This window comes from Lactuca serriola, chromosome 3, assembly GCF_051521515.1.
Source record: "Lactuca serriola cultivar US96UC23 chromosome 3, Lser_US96UC23_V15, whole genome shotgun sequence".
NCBI lineage: Eukaryota > Viridiplantae > Streptophyta > Magnoliopsida > Asterales > Asteraceae > Lactuca > Lactuca serriola.
This window is the reverse complement of record NC_136410.1, coordinates 35,860,674-35,886,946: the sequence shown is the minus strand read 5'-3', so window position 1 is coordinate 35,886,946 and position 26,273 is coordinate 35,860,674. Positions and strand designations below refer to the sequence as shown.

General features: G+C 34.2%; 1 protein-coding gene across 2 annotated transcripts in view; it reads right to left on the bottom strand.

Moving 5' to 3' along the window:
* Positions 1-24,152, bottom strand: part of LOC145091895 (carotenoid 9,10(9',10')-cleavage dioxygenase 1-like) — a 28,369-nt gene extending 4,217 nt beyond the window's left edge. The window contains exons 1-2 of one of the 2 annotated variants that reach the window (XM_079029711.1): positions 23,999-24,152; positions 23,678-23,815 (exon numbers count right to left, since the gene is read on the bottom strand). In XM_079029711.1, the coding sequence (XP_078885837.1) occupies positions 23,678-23,815; positions 23,999-24,106 (246 nt within the window). In that variant the 5' untranslated portion in view covers positions 24,107-24,152. The remainder of the gene's footprint in view (positions 1-23,677; positions 23,816-23,998) is intronic. The other variant, XM_079029712.1, reaches the window with a different exon arrangement.
* Between the last annotated feature and the right edge of the window lie 2,121 nt (positions 24,153-26,273).

The window sequence follows — 26,273 nt, the reverse complement described above, 5'->3', positions numbered from 1 at the left end:
AGGATCGTTACTTAAAACCGCTTCGCATTGTGAAATGACCACCAAATGATAGGTTTTAGTCAGTCTAATTGATACTTTTCTATTGAATCTGTCAATTAAGGGATCTATGATGATAGTTTGCTCATAAGAGCTGTAACACCTGTTTTCCAGAGTGGATCAGCTAAAGACTTACTGGGATCAATGATGGGTTTTTTGGGAAAAACCTATGTCACGACGTGGGACACGGGTTACCATAACGTGGAAATGGATGTATAAGCACGCATCAATGCGCCACGACATGACAAACTTATGGTCAAGACGTGGTGGCCGCTTGGAGGCTTAACCCTAATTTCGGGGTTTGTAACCCTATTTAAGAGAAGTGAGGGCTAGGGTTTGCACACCTTCAACCTCCATCACTTCCCTTTACCCTCCTATTTAAGAGAAATGATGGCTAGGGTTTGCTAGTTGAAAGAGTGTATCACTCCAGATCTTGCATCTCCTGCATCTAGTGGAGCTTAGGAAGGTATAAAGCTTCCACCTTTTTGGTTCTCTCTTCACAGATCTAGGATTTATTACATTTATTGGCTCATCTTCGAGATTGAGTTGGTTTGATGAGATAAAGTTTGCAACTTTATAGCTCATCTTGGTCCCTTGGTCTCTCTTTCTCTCTCTCTCTCTCTCTCTCTATATATATATATATATATATATATATATATATATATATATATATATATATATTGGATCTGAAGTTTGATTGTGTATTGAGTTCCATGAATGAGATTTTGGTATTATTTCATCATTTTGACCTAGTTTGAGTTCTAGACTTGCATTGGACATACATGTCTGCAAAGCTTCGATTTTTATATTGGAATAGAAGTAAGAAAGCCTTCTGGAAAGTATGAATGAGTGACTTGAATGATTAAAAGCTTAACCTATTAAGCTGTGAGAGCTCAGTTTTCATGAAGTGTCAGTCTGCTTGCCATGACGTGACAACTGGTTTCATAGTGACTGTTTTGTCATGAAGCTGCCATGACGTGACCAATAGGTGGCCACGACGTTGGTATCATCTGGGGGTTAACTTTGACCGTTGACTTTTGGCCACTTTGACTTTTGGTCAAACTTTATGGGATGTTAAGCTATAGTATGAGGTTTTGCTTGTGTTTGGTTTAGGATGTTTGTGTAGTTGTTTCTGTGGGATTTTGAGTAACGGATTTCAGATCTTCGTTCAGGTGAGTCTTCTCACTATATTACTTATAGCATAGTATGTGCATGTTGACCATTTGAGTCTTATTTGCTGATTGATGTTATGTGTTACTGAGTTGCTCATAGCTCCAGGGGGTGCTATTAGCCCATTGGGACTGCTGATAGTCCCCAGGGTTGCTGATAACCCACAGGGCGTGCTGTTAGCCTATAGAGCATGTTGTTAGCCCATTGAGACTGTTGATAGTCGTCATAGTTGTTGATAACCCATAATTGTTTATTTTTTGTTGTGTTGTAAGTGATATTTTGGGGAACTCATTAAGCTTTGTGCTTATAGTTGTGGATTAAATGTTTTTTACGTACTTATCGGATTATGAAGGCGAGAATGTATATACACATCAACAATTTTATGATTCGAGATTCCGCATTGTCTTCCTTATAACTCTTATTTTTGAATAATGGTTTATGAACAAGTGATTTGACTTCAATGTAACTTTATTAAAAATAGACGTTTATTCTATTTTAAAAATAAAAAATTTATTCTGGAATTTGGTACATTACAAGAGCATCCGTAATTTAATTGTAGAGTTGAATGGGGGTGACAAGTTTAGTTTTCAATCGATGAATGAAATTATACCATTGTGAGATGCTACCATGGTGTTTAATGGATTTGGAGTTCAATGACCATTGAACTCTTCAATGGAAAAAAATGAATTTTTCTAATTCCTAAATTAATACTATAGATTAGTTTTTTAATGTTTTATTGAACTTTGTAGAGTTCAATACATTGTGGAAAAAATGATAAGGTTGTATGGAATGTAAAAATATACTGTGACAATCTATTGAACTCTATAAAGTTTAATACATTGTGGATGCCCTAAACGTATATGCTATAAGACCTAACTATTTAAAAAGGAAGGATTGTACTTGTATATTTTTATTGGGCAACAACATAGTGGAACCTTAAACATGTTACCCCCACCTAAAAGTTTTACTCTTATTTAAGTTAAATTTAAGGCCAAAGGCCATGTAGAAGCACAAACTGATTCTAATCAAATTGGCATCATTATGTAGAGAATTCGCCTATAAATTTGTTCATGAACTATAAATGATGAATATTTCCATTTATGAGGAAGCTTGAGTCGTTTGAAGGCGTTTTTTTACAACTTTCTCTATATCTAAACTAAAACCCTTATCCATTATAATGAATAGACATAGTGAAAATGGGTCATCTTGTTGTTCCCCTCTTACGACGCAACAATTCAGTAAGACCAAGATTTAAGCACAAGGAGAGGTACACAAGTATCCATTTATGCTATATCTTGGGCCATAATCAAATTGATAACATTATATTGCAATTTATTTTGTTTTCCAAGAAATGGCCTGTTTAATAATTAGTGGGTCATCCATGATGTTCTTGTCTTGAATATACATTGATTGAAATGAAATCACCATTGATTTAGTTATACATTTGAGTATATTATATTAGAGCACTAACATAATTAAATTCGAACAATCTATTGTTAATAATTCCAGTCAATTCAAAATATTTACCGGCTCTAAGAAAGTCGTCCTCAAGGAGCTCCCGAAATCGTTTAATGAATCGAAAAGAGTATCCATCTCACAAACTACCATTTTGATTTATTCAATAGAAAGAAAGATTTTAGAGAAAAAATTTGGGTATTCCGAGATCCCTTTTCAACTTACTACTTGAGTCAAGAAAGAAGGCGTTTCTGCACAAATCCTTCAAACTTTGTTATCAGACGTGGTTTTTGTTTATTTTTTACTAATCCATGAAAGCACCTAGAAACATATTTCCTAACTGTCTAAAGCCCATTTGATCCTTGATTTTTTTTTTCCAATAATGGAGGGAGTGGTAGCAGCTTTAGCGCCACATAAGCATTTTTAGAATGTTTGATGCTACATAAGCTTAGCGTGTTACCTTGTAAAAGTTGGAAAGTGATGGTGTTTTAGTTTATCAGGTTTGATTTTGGAGGAAAAAAAAGAAAAAAAACGAAAACATATGCCAAGCACCAATCAGAACCCACCTTTCTTGTAACACCTCATTTCCAAATCGGATCGAATTTAAGCTTTAAGGAGTCAAAGGCCTGGTTTTTGGGAAAAATCAGGGCTCACGACATGAACATTGAAGGGTCACGACGTGAGGAATGATCAATAAAGACTTTGATTTAAACTGAGCTCACGACGTGGGCATTAAGGGCTCACGACGTGAGGTCGCTGCGGCCCAAGCCCACGAGCTTTTAGGGTTTCCATGATATTTAAACCCCATAAACTTCATTTTAGGGTTCCAAGGAAGCCTCCTTCGTCCCTAAACTCAGTAAAACCCTAAACTTAGTCTCTCCTTGTGTTTTTTGAGCTTTTGCTGAAAATTTGGAGGTTTGGAGAAGAAGAGATCACCATGGAAGCATAGTTGCAGCTTGGAAGCTTCATTTGCAACCTTTAGCTACACTTCTGGACCAATGTGAGTAATCAAGATCCAATCTTTATGCTTCCTTGTTGCTAGATCTAAGGTTTTATGCATATTTATCAAAGATCTAAAGAGTTGGAGTGTTGGGACTCCATAAAGTTGGCAACTTTACGGGTCCTTAGGGTCCCTAGATGCTTATATGTCATGGATCTGAAGTTTAGATGATGTTGGAGTTCATGCATGAGAATTGATCCTCTTTTTCTCTATGAATGTCCCATTTTGAGCTTATGTATTGTATTGGAAATATAGGACCTTAAAGCATCGATTTTTATAACCCTAGGAGTGTTAGGAAGCCTCATGGAAAAGATGGATTAGTAGCTTATCAGATTAAGAAGTTTTTGGATCAAATGGCCTACAAACGGATCTCACGACATGAGGGAGATGCATGTCACATCTTGAGGGTTGTAAGTCTTGATTATCTTGTCCTGTAGTGGCTCACGACATGGGCCATAAATGGTCACGTCGTGAGGTCCTGCTGACCGTTGACTTTCATCGACTGTTGACCGTTGACTTTTGACCAAGTTTAACTTTGGGTGAAACTTGAAGATTTTGGGTTATTGATTGAGATTCTATCTGGTTCTGATGTTAGTGGATCCGTGGGAGCAAGCAGTACAGCAGGGAGCGGATCACAGTATTCTCGTGTTTCTTTATTTCAGGTGAGTTTCGCCTTATTGTACCGTGGGTCGCAGGCACCAATGCCAGCCCACTAGTTTTCGGTTACCTGTTAATATAGGGATGTCTTAGGGACTGTATATAGTTATGTATGATAGCCTGAGAACTATTGGTCTAGGCTCACTTGCCTATTCCTCGTTTGGTTGTGGCTCCAAAGTAGGATCATCTGTTCGGGTGGCTATCTCACCTCTGATTATATGCGGTCAGACATTTCTTAGATTGTTGCCACTTAGTATGTTGCTATGCTGTAGTGATCGATCAGATCTGTATTCTAGTATTGAGTATGTTGCTATGCTGTAGCGATCTGTTAGACCGGTATCCTCGTATCGAGTATGTTGCTATGTTGTAGCGATCTGTTAGATCGATATCCTGGTATGTAGGATGTTGCTATGATGTAGTGCATTATTGGATCGGTATGTTGCCCTAGCGACCGTCTATGGTTATTTAGGTTAACTTGAGAACTCTTGGTTTAGGCTCTCTTGCCTGTTCCTCATTTGGTTGTGGCTCTAGAGTATGATCATTTGTTCGGGTGGCTATCTCACCTCTGGCTACTTATGGTTACGCATTTCATGGAGGTTAACTGGTAGCGGGACTGTGTGCTATGAGAGGACTAGTAGGCGGGAGTGAGCTGTGTGATTGTTCTTTGCCTGTTTATATGCCTACTTGATCCTTGTTTGTTTACATGTCGACATATGGTAGTGGTGGGTTGAAGCGGTCTTGTTTTGTGTTGTAGGCCAAGATACCCTGTGCGGGTTGGATGTAAGCCGAAGGCATAGAGACTCGAGAGGAGCTGTTGGGTTGAGGTGGTGGGCCAAGAAACCCTGGTATTATGGCCTGGGTACACTGAATGCCTGCGAGGTGTCCCAGTCAGGCCGACGCCCGAGGAGCGGAAGTTATGCATCCTAGTATGTTTATCGTATGGGGTATTTTGGGGTAAACTCATTAAGCTTTATATTTATCCAGTTGTTTATGTTTTTATGCATCATCGGTGATCGCGGGAAGGCGAAGGCGGGACTATACACACTCATCAACAACTTTGGAGATTCTGTGTTTTCTATGATACTCTGATTTTTAATAAATGTAATTTGGAATAAATGGTTTTTCTTAAATAAGGGATTAATAAATTGGAAAGTTTTATCTTAATAAAAATGAAAATTTTTGGTTGTGAAAATGGGACGTTACAAGTTGGTATCAGAGCCCTGGTTTGAGTGAATTGGAGGAACACTCGTGTGAATCCAGTCTCAAACTAGGATCCAAGAATTTAAAACAAAGTTTTTGAAAGAAATAACTTGTAATAAAAAGTCTTGGGCTAAGGACATGGGCTCGGTCTCTTTTCATGTTCTTGTTTGATTGTTGGCTTGGGATCGAGAATGTGGGTCTTTGCTTAACCTTGACTTTTCAGGAGGATGCGGTGTGTACAATCAGTCAGAGCCCGAACAGGAGAGTGGCTCCCAAAATACCCATCTGGTTATGTTTTCTAAGTTTGACATGTGAATTTTTAGAAAAGCATGCTAGTAGATAAGGTTACTTTAGAAACTGTTAGATAGAAATTCTTGATTTCTGTGATGCCTTATGAGATATGTAGTTACTTGTTTGATGTATATTAGTTGATTGTGATTGTCGCGTGTATGTTGATTAGTTGTATATGGCCGAATTGGATAGCCCTAGAATGATCGACTTGGCCTTTCTTCCTGTTCCTTGTTTGGTTGTGGACTTAAGGCAGAGTCGATTATTCGACAGTCTATCTGATCTCGTGTTGTGTACACCAAGCATGCACAAAAGCAACTGATGGTGCGAGAGCGTGGGTGATCCTAGGAAGAGTACCTAGGAAGTTAGTTGTAGCTCATAGTGGGGGTGGCATTAGCATATCTAGGAATGGTCTAGTGTAGTGACTTAGGACCTTGGGAGGTATTCTGGATCGACTACGGATAGGTGTGGAAGGTAGTATGAGCCCGTACTACTGAAAGCACAAGATCCATATGAAATTCAGGAGGAATTTCAAGGTTGATAAGTGACTAATAGGATTAGGGCCTGGTGTGTTGAACATTGTGTTTTGATGTATGATCTTTCCTTGATATATTTTCAGTATAGCGACTATTGGAGTTTCAGGATCAGGAGTCGGAGCTGGTGGCCAGGATGGGCCATGATTGACTGAGGACCGGGTTAGGGAGATCATTCGTGAGAAGGTTGTTTCTTTTGTACGGGAGCAGATACCATAGTTGTTCGGGATGGTCAAGGTCGCTATGATGGAGTACTTCGATGACCGATATGCCACCCTTTCTGATCAGGTTGCTGTTGCTGCAACCACCGCAACTATTGCTGCCTTTACGATTCGAGGAGAGAGAGATTTCCAGTATCGGGACTTGGATCGTACGATGCCCCCGGAGTTTGATGGGGTCTCGGACCCGATTATGGATATGAGATGGCTGTCTAATGTGGAGGGTTGTTTCTTCACATGTTCTTGTCCAGATGACCAGAAGGTCAAGTGCGCCCTGAACCTTCTTAGGTTGGGGAAAATGGATTGGTGGAGACTGGTGGCTAGTTTTTATACTCCTACACAGATGGCCGTAATAACTTGGGAGCAGTTCTCGGAGATGTTTTGGGTAAGGTATGTACCCCTGGTAGAGAAGGAGAGACTGGCCCAAGAGTACATGGATCTGAGACAGACGACCGAGTTGGTGACAGAGATCACCAATATGTTTACTGAGAGGGCTTTGTTCAGTCTTGAGTTTACTGCTTCATAGCAGACTCAGATGACTCGGTATTTGAGCATGCTCAAGTCGGATATTCGATAGTTTGTGTCCACCCAGATTTATGGTTCTCTCGCTGGGCTGCAAGATGCCACAAGGAAACGAGAGATTGAGATAGAGACCTAGACGACAGAGCAATGTTAAACTCCAGACCAGTCATATCCGACATCGAAGTGGTTTAGGCTCGCCGGCTAGAGTTCAAAATCGTTTGAAAGGAGGCATAGATCTCTTGTGTGTCGCAGGTGTGGCAGGGAGGGCCATTTGGGCAGAGATTGCAGGCAGGGTGCATGAGTTTGTTTCCATTGTAGCCAGGAGGGCCACTTCAGAGTAAGTTGTCCTATTCTTACGTTCGTTAAGGTGCTGAATCCTACAACCTTAGCTTGGCAGCTTCCCGATGGTCTTCATGGGGCGGACGAAGTACTAGAGACCGAGAGCTGAGATTGCTAGTTTTTCTTCTTAGCATTCGGGGTAGTATTGGTATTCATCTGTAATTTCCATTTATGTTTCAATTTCAGTTGTAATCTCGGATGCTCAGTTGTAAGGAATTATTTTATTTAGCCTTGTTTAAATTGATTTCTTGTTATGAATGGATTCATCATTTCTGCCCTTGAGTGTATGCGGATTAAAATTTATGAATGTAGTGAGGATTTAGATCTTCTTGTGTACCAGGACATCAGTGGTTGGGATCAAGCGGTGGAGTTCAAGTTACTATGTATATCGAAGGATTGTGAAGTTGTCAAACTCTAGCATATCTCAAGTGGGGGAGAGCGGTACCTCATATTAGGAAAGCCCTGTGCAAAGGTTCGGTTCTAAGTTGAATTTCTCCAGGTTCAAGATTTCCGTGCAGCTGCTGAATCTTTAGGTTTCGCATTAAGATCCTTGTCGGCTATTGGATTCCCTTCAAGTCGTATTAGCTTTAGTTTTGGCGTCGTACGTAGGTCGTGTTGGGCTTTAGGCTATAGGATATTAGAAGCCCAAGTTGAGGGTGGGGATGAGGGCTTCCTTGCCTGTTCTTATTTGATTAGGGCTTGTAAGTCCGAGTCACGGCCTGAAGACCTGGTAGGACCTGCTAAGTCTTATTGGATCTATTTGATCATCTGTATGTGCCGAAGGCCATGATACCCATGGCTGTCCAGATAGACTGAAGGCCTACAAGGCGAACCAGTCAAGCTGAAGGCCCAGAGAGTGGTCCAGATAGGCTGTAGGCGCGGTGAGGCGGTCTAGTCATGCTGAAGGCTTTGTATGCGTGTTAATGTTGGTTAGGGGATCGGGGGTAAGCCCGAGTGCTGTCTTTGACTAGTGGATCAGTGGTGAACCTGAGTATGGTCAGTAGATAGATGGGTAGGGCTGTTAGAGCCAAATGGGAGCCCGATCTAGTTTTGTATGGGATTGTTTGGTTCCCTTATGTTGGTGCATTTCATGCGGGATTAGTAGGGCGGCAGTTGGCCGAGTAGAATTAGGACCGATCAATCTGTGGATTTCGGACAACATAATTAATAGGATCATGGGTTACCCTTATCTGTTGGGTTTGTGTTAGGATTTCTCTCTGATGCGTCAGTATGTGTGGGTGGCAACCACAATGTGGGATGAAGTTCTTATTTAAGATATTGTCGACCGATGCAAGGTCGGGAGACCTTTGTCGGGTTAGGATGGAAGTCTTGTGTAGCATGAGTATCAGCGGGGAGGATCAATTGCATGAAGGTTCTGGTCGAAAGAGTGAATTTTTCTCTTGTGGATTAACGATGTGGTGGGGAATTGTCATCGTAAGGTGTGACAACTAGCTATTTCGGGTCAACAAAAGTCAACCAAGTCAATAAAAGTCAAGCAATCAAATGAAAGTCAAATAATTAAGACATAAATCAACAAATTATACATTGCTTTTTTAGGTTCTCGGCTAAGTAGCTAGGACTGAAAACCTTGAGTCTTAAATCATGTCAAGAACCGAAATCACCCTTTAGTAGGTGGAAGAAAACCGAAATCATGATAGAACCGAAATCATTTAGGACCGAGATCACACCTAGACCGAAATCTCTTTGAACCGAAAACACACTAGACCGAAGACTTGGAGTTCTCAGTTTCACTTGGACCAAAATTAAAGTGATTTCGGAGAAGATAAGCCGAAATCACTAGTTTTAAATGGTGATGCTTTTCCCAATGTGATATAATCCACATACCAATGCAAACATCACATCAGTCTTCACCTTCTCTATTTATACGGCCGAAAACACTATCACATTTCTCATTTACACTTCAAAATTTCCTTCAATTTTCTTTCAAGAAACGAACTCAACTTCATACGTTTATCCCCAAGAACATCTTCAAATCTTCATGTATTTGCCTAGAAACACTTTCAAATATCCCCAGAAAACAAATTCTTCAATTGAGTATGAGGAATCTTTGTAAGTATTCCTTACATAATCTATTGTTATACAACGCTTTCATTGTTAGTTCATCTAATTTACACAATTTATTATGTGTTTAAGACTATTAGGATACAACTATCTTCACGTGTTCTAACACGAAGATCATCGCTATCACTTCGTTACCCAGCCAAGAACACACTCGAGGTGAGTTCATACCCCTACAGTTTTCAAGATTTTTCTATGTTTTAAGGGGAGGAATACAAGTAAAAGACAAGAAACTTGTGTTAATATACAAACCATTACATATATTGTTCTTACAAAATATATATGGGTACAAATTAGATTACAATAGTAAATTTTATAAATATAGTTTGTAAGACTTTAACCATTTTATAATATGTTGAGCAAAAGGGTATAATTATATAAAAATACATATATAATTATTTAATTCCATTTTATTATCATAGTAAAAATGATAACGTACATACAAAGGATTCTTCAATACAACGAAACATTTTTATAAACTATAATAGGTATATAAAAATACCATTTCGGAATACAATACAAAAATAACTATTTAAAGGCATAATTATTTTACACCACGTAATTACTATGGAAGGATAATACTTCCACATCACAAAATGGGTTTTCATTATACGACATGTAAACTGTCAATATGGCTTTGTGAGACATACCTTCACCGTACTTATCAAAGTACATACTAAAGTTCCTGTATTATAACCAGAATCTCCCGTAAGAGAGCGTGACACTTGTGTATAGATCTATACAGGACTGAAAATCCCGCACCTAAACTTCTGGGGTGACAAATGTCGTACTATTCCGACGTCTGAAGAACGCCGTACAAGCCACCTAGGTCATTAGCATGGTTATAATAACTCACAAGGGGTATTAACAATACATTTGGTTTACGAATACGTACATACCTTCAAATAGTTTTACTTAGATAAAACTACATTACACTATTTTCCAGTACAATACAGTTTACATTTCTGGAGACATGCATTCAAATGGTTTTATAAAGATATAAAACTACATTATATTACTTTAGAGTACAACAATACTTATACATTTTCAATCTTAGGGTTCCTAAAACTACAATTCACTTTAAAAGAAAATATTGGATTTTCTGGAAGAACACACCATCATTTTCAAGGAACAATGACATATCTTTCTCATACAAAATGATTATAAACTCACCAACTTAAATGTTGACACCTTTTCAAAACCACTTGTATTCTTAGGGAATTAGTAGATAGGTACTCACACATGTTTTGTGAAGATGGAGCGTAGCAGTGTCATGTATTTTATTTTTGTCGTATGTTTTTGGAGTCAAACAATGAATTGAACTCAATGTACATGACATCATCCGCTCCTGGACATCTCCACCGTTCCGGTTCGGGGGTGTGACATCAGGTTGCTTCTTCCTTGTAAGATCTGCATGGATATTGGGAGGTGAACAATTGTGTTGAGGTGTTACATTAATTGTGTCTCTGGCCAATGAATCTCTGCTAATTTGACTTATGATCCTAGCTTTGAATTTTGATTTTTTTAAAGGTGCAAGTCCTGGCTTCTGGCAATTCCAGACTATATCTATGAAATCGGGCGGGAAGAACCCTCGCAAGGTAATATCTAGAATAGGAACAAGCGAAGAGATTTCAAGGACAGAATTAAATTTAAGTGGGGGAGAACTGTAACACACCGTTTCCAGATCATCGACTTTAGGATTCAAGGAGTCACAGGCCTTTTTTTTGTGAAAAATCAGGGCTCACGACGTGACCATTGAAGGGTCACGACATGAGGGGTGATCAATAAAGACTTTGATTTAAACTGAGCTCATGACGTGAGATACGCTGCAACCCAAGCCCACGATCTTTTAGGGTTTCCATGGTATTTAAACTCCATAACCTTTATTTTAGGGTTCCAAACCAACCTCCTCCGTCCTTAAACTTAGTAAAACCCTAACATTAGTCTCTCCTTGTGGTTCTTGAGCTTTTGGTGGAATTTTGGAGGTTTGAAGAAGAAGAGATCACCATGGAAGCATAGTTACAGTTTGGAAGCTTCATTTGCAACCTTTAGCTACACTTATAGACCAATATGAGTAATCATGATCTAAGCTTTATGTTTCCTTATTGCTAGATCTAAGGTTTTATGCATATTTATCCAAGATTTAAAGAGTTGGAGGGTTGGGTGTAACACTCAGTTTTAGATTTGCTTCGTTGATCGGTGTTGCGGCCCAATCATCAGTTTTCATGAGGCTTAGGGCCTTGGGCAAGGAAGGATTTGGCCCAATTCGGATGTGGGTGTCATAGTATAAGTGATCCAAGTGTTTGATTGTGTCTTCAAAGGCCAATGATATAATCGTAATTGGATATCTCGATCTTTTATGTTTTTTGGGTTTTGTTCAGGAGGTTTTAAGGCGTGGGTGTGTTCTTAGGAGCGTAGGGATTCTCGCTACCTTTTTGTAGATATAAGTTTCGTTAGAAACGGACCTAGGATGAGGGAGTTATGGTATTTTGAAGTTATTGACAGTTTTGGACCTTAATGGAAACATTTGGCAAATTAGTCCCATGCATGTAAAGTGGCATGCGCGTGAGTATGCCTAGCGTAAGCTGGGGTACGCCTGCCGTAGCTATGGAAAATGGACGTGGGTGGTCTTTGAGTACGCTCAGTGTACCAAGGGGTACGTGGGGTGTACTCCCTTCAGCCATGAAACCTTAAATTAAGACCCTTGACCCTATTTAAAACTCATTTCTTTCATGAGCCTCATCTTGTATCCATCCCTCATCCTCCTAAACCCTAGAAGACGACCTTTAGCCATATCTTGGATCATTTAAGTCACTGTAAAGGATTTTTGAGAATTTCTGTATACTTTGAAGAGCTTGGAGCTTGTTGAAGAATCACCACCTGGAAAGGAGCTTGTAAATCTTGAGGTTTTCCATTTTTTGCAGTCCATTGGAGGTAAAAAGCTTTGATCTTATCTTCTCATTTCATATATCTACTTTGGTCTGGGTTTTGGCCATTTTAGTCCCTTTTCTTGGTCTTGGTGAGCTAAGGTTGTTTTAGGAGCTCAATCTAGTAGATCTGGACATTGTAAGGGCCCCTCATTCATAAAGATGCAAGCTTTGTAGAGTTTTTGAGTTCATGCATGAGTTAAGACCATTCATTAAGCTCTTTTGAGATCTAGAGTCCCATTAAGACATGCAACCTAGTAAAGTTGCCAACTTTATGTGAAAAGTCATCCATAGGAATCTGACTGGAGAGTTGGAGCAAGGGATGAAGTGATTAAGTGCTTATCGAAGAAGTTTGGAGCAAGGGCTGAAGTGCTTATGTGTTTGGTTTAGAAAAAGCAAGTGGGCTTTAGTGAATGCCCATGTAAGGGTTTGGGCCCAATTTGGAAAATTGGGCTATTAGTGGGCTTTTATGGATCTTATGGTTTTGGGCTTGTTTGGTTTCGAGCTTGGGTCTTAGTTGATAGTCTTGTTGGGCCAGGGGAAAAATGGTCATTTTTCCCCAAGATTCGATTATGGATCATGGTTTAGAACTTAATTGCTAATTGGGTGATATTTTGGTATTGATAGCTTGGGAATTCATCAAGGCAATAGCTAAGGATTTCTTTCAGTGAGCTTTTGCATTCGAGGTGAGTCTCCCTTCGTAGAATCTGCGGGTCGAAGGCACCAAGGCCGACCCACTAGTATTGATATAGCTTAATGATTTTCTTTATGATAATTATTAAGGTGGTATGTATTGTTTGATGTTTATGTGAGATATGCATGATTTTATATGGTAGTTGTAGGGGTGGGATAGACCCCGTAATTGGTTGAAATAAGACTAAAGGGTAGGCCAAGCACCCATATATGCCTGATAAGGGTGGGTTGGGCACCCTGATATGCCTGATAAGGGTAGGTCGGGCACCCAGATATGCTTGACAAGGGTTGGTCGAGCACCCATATATGCCCGACCTAGATATCCCTGACAGTATGTTTGCATTATATGTGGTATTTGGGGAACTCACTAAGCTTCGTGCTTACAGTTTGTGGTTTTGGTTTCAGGTACTTCCAGTTTGAAAGTGAAGGGCCCGACTCGATCGCAGCGCATACACCCGTGTTTTCCGCAATATGTGATTTTGGGATTCAACTCTGATAATTGTGTTAATTAGAAATGTTTTTTAAATGTTTGGATCAAGTTACATCTATGCTTTGATTATAATAAAAATTAATTTTTTATCCTTGATTTTTGGGATGTTACATTAGGACTCCATAAAGTTGGCTTATGTCTTGTATTGGACATACAAGACCTTAAAGCATCGGTTTTTATGACCCTTGGAGTGCTAGGAAGCCTTGTGGAATAGATGAATTGGTAGCTTATCGGGTTAAGAGGTTTTTGGATCAAAATGGCATACGTAGGATCTCATGACGTAAGGGAGATGCATGTCATGTTGTGAGGGTTGAAAGCTTCAATTATCTTGTCCTGTAGTGGCTCACGACATGGGCCATAAATGGTGACGACGTGAGGGCTTGCTGACCGTTGAATTTTGTTGACCGTTGGCCGTTGACTTTTGGCCAAGTTTGACTTTGGGTCAAACTTGAAGATTTTGGGTTATTGATTGAGATTCTATCTTGTTCTAATGTTAGTGGATCCGTGGGAGCAAGCAGTACAGCAGGGAGCGGATCATGGTATTCTCGGGTTTCTTTATTTCAGGTGAGTTTTGCCTCATTGTACTGTGGGTCGAAGGAACCAATGTCGACCCACTAATTTTCAGTTATATGTTAGTAGAGGGATGTCTTAGGGACTATATATAGTTATGTATGATAGCCTAAGAACTCTTGGTCTAGGCTCTCTTGCCTGTTCCTCGTTTGGTTGTGGCTCTAGAGTAGGATCATCTGTTCGGGTGGCTATCTCACCTCTGATTATATGCGGTCATGCATTTCTTAGATTGTTGCCACTTAGTATGTTGCTATGTTGTAGTGATCGGTTAGATCTGTATTATGGTATTGAGTATGTTGCTATGCTGTAGCGATCTATTAGATCGGTATCCTCGTATCGAGTATGTTGCTATGTTGTAGTGATCTGTTAGATTAGTATCCTCGTATCGAGTATGTTGCTATGCTGTAGCGATATGTTAGATCGGTATCCTGGTATGTAAGATGTTGCTATGCTATAGTACACTATTGGATCGGTATGTTATCTGTACTTACTGGTTATCATTTGGTGGAGTGACCTAGGGACTGTCTGTGGTTATGTAGGATAGCATGAGAACTCTTGGTCTAGGCTCTCTTGCCTTTTCCTCGTTTGATTGTGGCTATAGAGTAGGATCATCTGTTCGGGTGGCTATCTCACCTCATTCTACTTATGGTTACACATTTCATGGAGGTTAGCTGGTAGCTGGACTGTGTGTTGTGAGAGGACTAGTAGGTAGGAGTGGGTTATGTGATTGTTGTTCGCCTGTTTATGTGCCTGCTTGATCCTTGTTTGTTTACATATCGACATATGGTAGTGGTGGGTTAAGGCGGTCCAGTTTTGTGATGTAGGACAAGATACCCTATGCAGTTCGGCTATAAGCCGAAGGCACGAAGGCTCGGGAGGAGCGGTTGGGTTGAGGGGGTGGGCCAACAAACCCTGGTATTCTAGCCTGGGTAGACTAAAGGTCTGCGAGGCGTCCCAGTCAGGCCGAAGGCGAAGGAGCGGCAGTTATGCATGCTAGTATGTTTATCGTATGGGGCATTTTAGGGGAAACTCATTAAGCTTTATGTTTACCCAGTTGTTTATGGTTTCAGGTATCATTGGTGATTGCGGGAAGGCGAAGGCGGGACTGTACACACTCATCAACAACTTTGGAGATTCCGTGTTTTCTATGATATTATGATTTTTAATAAATGTAATTTCGAATAAATGGTTTTTCTTAAATAAGGGATTAATATATTGGAAAGTTTTATCTTAATAAAAATGAAAAAATTTGGTTGTGAAAATGGGACGTTACATTTTTGCTTTCTCTCTCTGCTCTCCTGTCGCTACCTGCATGACAACCTCTTCTTGGCGAGATGCTTAGCACAAGGTAGGGGTGTTGTGGCGCATGCTTAGAACTATGTTGCGGTGACATCCCCTAATTTCATGCTTGAAAAAAAAAATTCTTTTATGCTTTGAAAATGGTAGTCTTTTATAGAACTCTGTTGCGGAAAGTTTCAGATAAACTTAAACATTTTTGGATATCAAATCATCTAAGGATGTCATAATAATTATCACAAACATATGTTTCAAGCATAATATTTTACAAGTCATAATACATAACAAATCTCTTATTCATTCAACACATTCTTATAATTTTCCACTAATCCTAATACTACTACTTGTGATACATAAAGTTCGAGTGGGTCATGTTTGAGAACCTGGTGATACACATAGGGTTTTCAATCCATAATTATTATTATACTTATCCTGCAAATACAAACATTATCAAACAATAAATATATGATATATCTCTATGATAATACGCCACTAGTTACCAAACCCGTTGATTCTTACACCGATCCTATAACAATGATCCTATGGGATCTATCCTAATGGATTACTGTAAGTAATGAGTAGACTATACTACTTCGGGGAATCCTTGGAAAGTATAAGTCAATAAAGACAACCATGGGGGGATAGAGTACACAACATATACAAGAATGAACACTGGATAATATTCCACAAGATTGTCTAAAATAGTCAGTGGTTGTCATCTTACTCCGTTAAATGACTTAGTGTGTACCACACTTTGGTACGTAATAGTGCCCTGTCACGTAATAATCCCATAGAACAGAGCTCTCCTATATGTTCAAATCTCTCACACACCCCTAATATGAGATTACTCAGTATCCAACGTAAATGTAATCTAAGCATGATAACCAAAATAATAAATGTAGCATGTTAACTACACAATATATAACCATATATGGCACACATAGTACATGTCATGTAGTATTATCAAACATACACTTAACACATATTCCAGATAATGAACATTCAATACATATATAAGCATTCAGCTAACATTTAATACCTTAATATAAATATGTGCCATGAAAGTAACTACATACTCACCTTGTTAAAGATGGAAGATTTGCGGGTAAGTTAGCTTTTTGTCTAAAACAAAGCTTTCTCTTTTAAATGACCTAAATATAAATATTACTATGTTTTAGTTTTCATTTACATTTATATTATTTAGGATAATATTAACTATTTTCTAGACTCTTCATTAATCCCAGAAGATACCAATTTTTATCTAATAAGGAATGACCAAGTAAGATGATATTTGAGGTAGGATCCGTTTGATATATAAATATATTGTTTGGAAAATCCACTTTAAACACCTTACTAAGATCTTTCCTAGACACCACGCTCGTATGTAGATTAATCAGTCTTATAACTGATATTACTGATAAATCTTATTTATAGGTTCATAACAACGACAATGAACATAATACAAATCACACTTAACAAGCATAGTAAGTGCAACTCACCATACATGATCGTCTACGAAAAATTGAAATTCCGTGAGCGTGACTTTGACGTTGAATCCTTTTTCTTAAAAAGATTCTACAACGCTTCGCTAAGTGATTCTAAAGAACGAATAAATCAAATCACGAGGGTAGAGAGAGAATTCGATCGAAATTAGCAAGGCATGAATGAGGATTCGATTTGCTATTTATAGGATTTTTTTCGACAAGCACACCGTGCCGTACATGGCATTGTCTGTGATGCCATACCATCATGGTTTGTTGGATCTAAAGGCTTCGGTTTTGCTACGTGTCCTTGAGGTTGGTGCAATGATTGGCTCCGGTGTTGCCACGTGTCAGCTGCTAGCTATTTTTTTCTTCGGGTACTCGTACCTTTTTCATACGAGCTTCATTTTCGACATTCTTTATATCCATAATTTTGTAATTTCGTGCACTAGAACTTTTATCAAGACTACTTTGGCTAAAAAGTAATATATTTTCGTTTTATATTTTTTAACTAATACTAATGCAATGTGTTGTAACGCGTAACTTCGAAAAATCATAACTTTTTTATACAAGCAATGTTTTCAACGTTCTTTATATCCACATGTTCGTATTCATGTCTACTACAACTTTTTATATAGATTATTTCATTCTTTTATAAAAGTAACTCAAATATTATTTATATACAAATAGCAATTTATAAACACATATCCTATATAAAGAATTCTTATTTATTTATTTGTAATAATCTTATTTGAGAATTTTAATAAGAAACTAATCTTGACAGTTAGAAAGATAATGATTAAGGGTCAAATAGAAGATCATATTAAGAGGTTGGACACAAATAGATCATAACAACAAACTCACATTTTTTTCTTTATTTTTGTGACTATTCTTTTATCGAAAAAATCCGAATATTCAAAAATTCATAGTTTTTTATCTTCTATCCATAGACATCCATACTGATATTAAAAAAATGATTTTTTTTTAATAAAATCCCACTTCGTTTTGTTAGTTCTTTTTTTATTAATATAAATATTTAGGCTTATTCTTTTATAAAAAAATAAAATAAAATAAATATATCAAAACTCATAATTTTTAGTACTCTTTAGATAGACATTCATATTAATATAAGTATTTTTATTTTGTTGGTCAAATTCACACTGTGAATCTGAACTACATATAATTTTGTTATTAGCATTCACAATGTAAATGTGGCTTATTATTTAAACACTTTGACCATTCACAAATTAATTTAATAAAATTTACATCTGAATCAAAGTATTTTTTTTTTGTAGTTTTATAATATTTTAACGTTTTAAGTACTCATAAATTGTTTTTGTAAAATTCACAAGTAAATTTATTCATATTGTGAATATGAAATGTATATATAATTCAATTTTTAAGATTCACAACATGAATTTGTCTTAATATTATCCATACTATGAATCTAAATTGAGTATAATTTATTTTTCAACATTTACAACGTGAATCTGAGCTAGATATTTCAAAAAAAAAAACTTTTTTAAGTATCAATATAAATATTTATTTGAAGAGCACACAAAACTATGATTTTTGATGTATGTATTTTGTTACCAGATAAAAAATAAACCTAAATATTATAAAAAAACAACAAAATGAAGTGTTTAAAGTAGTTTTGTAAAGTTCACAAATGGATTTATTCATATAGTGAATTTGAGTTATATATAATTCAGTTTTCAACATTTACAATATGAATCTCACTTACTATTATTCACACTGTGAATTTAAACTATATATATATATATATATATATATATATATATATATATATATATATATATATATATTAGTTTATAACCCGTGGGCAACACGGATTAGAAAGGTAAAAATAATTTTAATTAAATTATAAGGTAATTATTGAGCAATGATAAAAAAATTAATAATTTAATAAATTAGGCAATAGATATTACAAATAAATTTTTTGTTGACGTGTTTGATATGTGTAAAATGGAGGAGTGAATTAGTGGAAATTTAATTAATGAGAAAAAACCTTAGAATGACAAGTGACAAATAATTAATGTGAAACTCTAATTGATTGACACGTGGCAAATGTGCTACTTTTTTATTAGGTAGGGAGATATATATAAACTTTAGTTTTCAGTATTCACAACGTGAATTTGAGCTAAATTTTCAATTTTTTTTTATGAATGACTATTTAAAAAGTACCAAAAATTATGAATTTTGATATATTTTATTTTTTTTAAATAAAAATAGGCCTAAATATTAAAAAAAACTAACAAAATGATGTGAGCTTTTTTTTTTTGAAAAAAAAGTTGGTTTTTTGTATATCAATATGGATGTCTGTGGAAAAAAGATAAAAATTATAAATTTTTGTGTATGTGTGTGTGTATATATATATAAAATATAAAAACAAAAAAAGAAGTGAATTTTTTTTGTTATGATCTGATGCATTCACGTCCGCTTAAGTGATAAAAATCTTTGGATGAAAATGGTTCCTTAGTTCCATGTTTTAAAATGGTTCATTGTTGAATTTTTGCCGATATATATATATATATATATATATATATATATATATATATATATATATATATATATATATGCGTGAAGTTCAATAGAAAACCATTATTAACAAGAAACCAATGAACCGAGCTTCAGAAAATATAATGATCAACGACCAATGAAAGAGTTGTAGACTTTACATTAGACGGATATGTACCGAATTATGTCAAAAAACTCATTTCTTTTTTTCGTTTAATTTTTTTAGACAATATTTTTTATCGAAAAAATCGAATACACCAAAATTCATAAATTTTTATCCTCTTTCCATAGAGATCCATATTTATATATGAAAATACTTTTTTTTTTCTAAAAAAAATCACTTTGTTTTGTTGTTTTTTTTCAATATTTAAGTTTATTTTTTATAAAAAAAAAACTAAATATAATAGAATTCTCGAACTTTAGCCATCTATAAATATACATTAACATCGATAAAAAATACTCTTGATCTATTCAGATTCACAGTATGACTCTGAACTCCAATATTTCAGTTTTAACATTCATAATGTGAATATGACCTACTATTTCAATTTTTTGATCATTCACAAATTAATTTAGTGAAATTTACATATGAATCAAAATATATTTCCTTGTAATTTTATACTCCCTCCGTCCCAAACATATTTTCCAGTTTTGACTTTAGTCTTTTATTCTTCAACTTTGACCTTAAATATTTGAGAAAACTACAATAAAGTCCCTACATATTGCCTCATAATCGATTTAGTCCCTATATATTTTTTTTATTCAATTAAGTCCCAAATACCGGTAATCGTATTCAATTTAACCCTTTAACCCGGTCAACAGGTCATCCAACTTTCAAAAATTACATTTTTGGCCCAGATTTCAAAATTTATTACAAGTTTGGTCCAAAATTTACACTTTTGGCCTAGATTTTAATTTTTTTTTTACAATTTTGGTCCAAACTTTACATTTTTTGCCCAAATTTTAGAATTTTATTACGAATTTATCCTAATTTTATTTTTCTTTACAACTTTTTTTTCTCAAAGATTTATTTCTAACATCTTTTTTCTTTATAAAATCATATTTATACAAAAATACGTATTTTCACTTAAAAATCTTATATTTTCTATATAAAAACTTTTTTTAAAAAGTTTTTTGTATATGAAATATCTAATTATAAAAATAAATATTTATCAAGTATATAAATATATACAAATCGGTTTTTATAAAAAATGTATACAAACACGTTTTTATACAAATAAATATAAACAAACACGATTTTATAAAAAAATATAGATACACACCTATTTGTGTGCATATATATATATATATATATATATATATATATATATATATATATATATATATATATGTGATAGGCATTTGTATACATTTTTTTATAAAAATGGTTTTGTATATATTTATATACTTAATAAATATATATTTTTATAACTAGGTATTTCATATACAAAAACTTTTTAAAAAAAGTTTATATATAGAAATTATTAAATTTTTATGTGAAAATACGTTTTAATTTTTTGTATAAATATGATTTTATAAAGAAAAAACATATTAGATACAATTCTTTGAGAAAAAAAGTTGTAAAGAAAACTAAAGTTAGGATGAATTCATAATAAAATTCTAAAATTTGGGCAAAAAGGGTAAAGTTTTGACCAAATTTGTAAAAAAATTTAAAATCTGGGCCGAAAGTATAAATTTTGGACCAAGTTTGTAATAAATTTTGAAATCTGGGCCAAAAATGTAATTTTTGAAAGTTGGATGACCTGTTGACCGGGTCAAAGGGTTAAATTAAATACGATTACTGGTATTTGAGACTTAATTGAATAAAAAAATATATAGGGACTAAATCGATTATGAGGCCAATATGTAGGGGCTTTATTGCAGTTTTCCATAAATATTTTTGTATTTGATATATAATAGTTGATGCAAATTACATGAATGGATTGTGTTTTAAATGTCTTTTCAATTTTATAAGTTTCATCAAGTAATATATAACACAAATAAAAATATTTAAAGTCAAATTTGAAGAATAAAAACTTCAAAAGTCAAAAGTAAACAATAAATATGAGACAGAGAAGGTAATATTTTAATGTTTTGATTACTCATACATTAGTTTTGTAAAATCAATAATTTAATTTATTCACATTGTGAATCTGAACTATATATAATTTGGTTTTTAAAATTCATAATGTAAATATGACTTACAATTATTTATACTGTGAATCTTAATTGAAAATAATTCAGTTTTCAATAGATTTCACAATGTGAATTTGAGCTAATTTCGAAAAGAATATATATTTTTTATACTTCAGTATGAATGTTTATTTTATGAGTACAAAAAATTATGAATATATATATATATATATATATATATATATATATATATATATATATATGTGTGTGTGTGTGTGTATGTGTGTGTGTGTATATATATATATATATATAATTTTTATAAAAAATAAACCTAAATATTAAAAAACAACAACAAAACAAAGTAAGTTTTTTTTTTTGTAAATTAATTTAGTAAAATTCACAAGTGAATTTATTCACACTATGAATCGGAGATGTATATATTCAGTTTTGAGGATTTACAATGTGAAATTGATTTACAATTATTAAGATTGTGAATTTTAAAATATTTCAATTTTCATTAGATTCACAATATGAATCTGAGTTAAAATTTCAAAAAGAAAAATGTTTTATTTCAAGAATATGAATCTATATTTAAAGAATTAAAAAAAATGAATTTCGATATATATATATATATATATATATATATATATATATATATATATATATATATATATATATATATATATATATATATATATATATTCGATAAAAGATATATCTTAACTTTTAAAAAAACCAAAAAACGAATGAGTTTTTCTGAAAAAAAAAAGAAATTCATTTTTTTATACAGCAATATGTATTTTTATTTAAAGGAGACGAAAAATAATGAACAATAGTATATCCATTTTTCTTTAGACAAAAAACTTGACCCAATGTTTTGAATTGATTCTTACCTACAATTATTGTGTCATTATGTTATTATTGCAATTCTTACTAGAATGTTATATTTTGCACTTTTATTCCTTCGTGTTAGTTTAAAAATGTTTGTATAATAATTATACAAATATGTATATTCTATAAAAAAATATGTATATTTTAAATACCTAAAATTAAAATGACATTCTTTCAAAAATGCATCCAATCAAAAGTATGTAATTTTGTTCTTTTAAAATAAATTACTAGAATAAAACTAAAATTAATATATGACATTCTTGAACATTTTTGAACTAACATGGGAGAAGACATGCAAATATGACATTCGTAGTAAGAGTTGCAATAGTAACATAATAAACACAATAATTATATATATAAATATGACAAAATATATATATATATATATATATATATATATATATATATATATATATATATATATATATATATATATATATATATATATATATATATTACAAATTTTAAAAACTAAAAGGAAGCGAAAGATGACTCTTTGGTTGGGTTTTGAAAAGTGAAATGAAAGTGAAGAAAAAACCAAAATGATGGGAAAAATAAAAAGTGAATGATGAGTTGTGAGTACATCCTTTCTGGTCTAAGAAGACGAAGCATTCAATCTCTTAAATCTCGTGAGAAATTAAGTGACACATGTTATATCATTTAATAAAGATGAGAAAGTGACAAAAGAGACGCAACAAGTTTTTGTGGTTGCAAACATACCTATTATTTTGAAAATATAAATAGCAAATGAAAAGTGTTCATGGGAAATTAATATCCAAAATGTAATTTGGCAAAGCTAATTGCAAATATCGATTTACCATATGAAAAGTTAGTTTGTGATATTCTCTTTCTAAATTGGTCATGCATGACACCTCCCGTTTTAATATTTATTTTTTGTGGTTATTCCTACAAGTTAATTTCATATATAAATAATCATAAACCACATACGAATAACTTCAAATGGTCTTAACTATATATTTTCTTAAATCACAATGTTATGTTTAATAAACAATAAGTTTTTTAAATATATAGATTAAAAATCGATAAATGTGTGCAATAAAAATGAGAATGACAAGAAGAAATAAGGAATCATGGGTTGGTCCACAAACTTCAAATAACAAATTTCTGGTGGGAAGAGAGGAGTGAATATATAATACGTACCTGAGATGAAAGCATGGGTTGGTCCACAAACTGAAAGATTGAATCTACGAGGGTGTTTAACATTGCCAATGAACCATTCTTGATAGCTTCACCAACTTCAGTTTTGAGGGTTGACTTCTCCAGCCTTTGTAATGATGGCTAATCAGTATACAAGCAAACATATATATAAATGCATTAATTGCAGTGTGCTCAAATTAATACTCAATATTTGAATCATATAATATGTTTGATTGGAAGATCTTGATGAGTTGATGCGTATCCTTGTTACAACACATTCGAAGATGAAGATGAAGTTGAGTTTGAGTTTTTGTATATAAATACCATAACAATACTTGAGAGTGCAGTCTTAAGATCTCCTACTTTAACACTTCTGGGATGATTATTAGTCGAACACTTTATGCTGGAAAGTACACATGTTGCTGTTGCCATCTCTCTTTTTCTGTCTCTGTTTGTATGTGTTTTGTGACAAAGTTCATCGCTTTGTTACACCTTTTATAACCAAATAAAATAACCAAATTTGACCGTCAAACGCCAGGAGGTGGCGTCAATGAAAGGTGGCGAGAAACAAGCTTATTTTTAAGAAATTTTAGATCTGAACTCCTAAGCTAATGGACAACGCCAGTTACATGCATTCATATGTTACCAAAAAGATATATTAAGAAAATAATAAAAGACATTAAACTGTTTTGTCTTTTAACACTTCCGTCGAGTGTGAACAAAATCTTCAATATTATAATTACTAATAGTTATCCTTGTTGATCACCCATCCATGTTCTTGTCGAGATATAGCACCTTTGAAGATTCCCCTGTAACAATAACATCCAAGCTTATATATTATCATATCGGATCATGACCACTTTTGCTTGGTTTTCCCAAATTAACTTTGTCAATTAAATAGTTTGCTGGATGGATGAGATTTGCCCTACAAGAAAATTTCGATTTAACTACGGAAAAATTCCGTAGCAAAATGATGTAATTCCGTAGCTAAACCTAAATAACTACGAAAGTTGCTACGGAATTTGCCAATGAGATTCCATAGTAAAATTTCTTGTAGCAAAATGTTTAACTACGAAATTATAGTTTCGTAGCAATTTTGCTATGGCCATTGCTATGACATCTATCCGTAGCATTTCAACTACAACACACTTCCATCACAATTCCGTAATAATGAATTCTGTAGCAAATTTCGTATCTATTTTGTTCCGTAGCAAATTTCGTAGCCATTTGGTACATAGCAAATTTCGTAGCTAATTGTTCCGTAGCAAATTCCGTAGCCATTTGGTCCGTAGTAAATTTCGTTGCCATTTAGTCCGTAGTAAATTTCGTTGCCATTTGGTCCGTAGCAAATTTCGTAGCTAATTGTTCCGTAGCAAATTCCGTAGCCATTTGGTCCGTAGTAAATTTCGTAGCCATTTGGTTCATAGCAAATTCCGTAGCTAATTGTTCTGTAGCCATTCGTTCCGTAACAAATTCCGTAGCTATTTGTTCCGTAGCAAATTTCGTAACAACTTTTTTGTAGTCAATTCCATAACAATCGTTCCATACCATTTTTTTCTATAAAATTTGGTTATTTAATTTGACTTATTATATCAATTTACAAAAATACAATTAATATAAAACCAAAAATAACAAAGTATTTCTATAGAAACTAAAAGAAATATCCAATGCATCAAAAGATACATATTTCAAAATCAAAAGTCGCTACAAATTTAACGTAAAACATTATTCGATACTTAATATTCTATCATTGTTTAATAAAAATTTTGACCTGTTCACTCAATGTGTTAATGACATTCATTGCTTGTGCGAGTTGTTGTTCAAACTTTGCTTGAACATCCACATTTTTCTGCTGAACTCCACATTCTTTTTCTGAGCATCCTCATATTTTTGCTGAACATCCTCATATTTTTGTTGAATATCCTCATATTGTTCGCGTTGCGTCTCAACTAACTTCATCAAATTCTCAATCTCGACTTTTGTCTCAGCATTATTATCCTCGTATTGTTCGCGATGCATTTCAGAAGATCCTTTACTAGAACAAATGCGCTTTCCATATGAGCCAAATCCATATAATCTCTTTTTTCGATCATGTCCCCCAACAACATCATAAAATAGTTTGTCCTCATCAATTTCCTCTCCTATTGCTTCCAACCGATCACATCGTTCCATAAAATCATCCTATAATTTTATAATTGGGTAGAGATAAAACTTATACAAAAAATCAAAATAAAACTTACATGAAATTATTAAAAATAAAACTTACATGAATTTTTTTAGCTTTGTCAACTAAAAAAGTCACTCCATCGTGATTCTTAGTGTGTGTATACAAGAATAGTTCATAGTGTGCCGGATCATGTCCCCAAAGCTTCTTCTACATATATACAAAAAAATCAATATTAAAGTAGATTGTTATTTTTACATTTAGGCTTAGATATTTAAAAATGAAAAAATAGCAACTTACTTTTAGGCTAAACCCATTTAAAAATCAAAATGGAACTAGATTGTTATGATACAAAAGTAAATGAAAGTAGATTGCTATTTTTTGCATTTAAGCTCCACTCTTTAAAAATGAAAAATAAAATAACATACTTTTTAG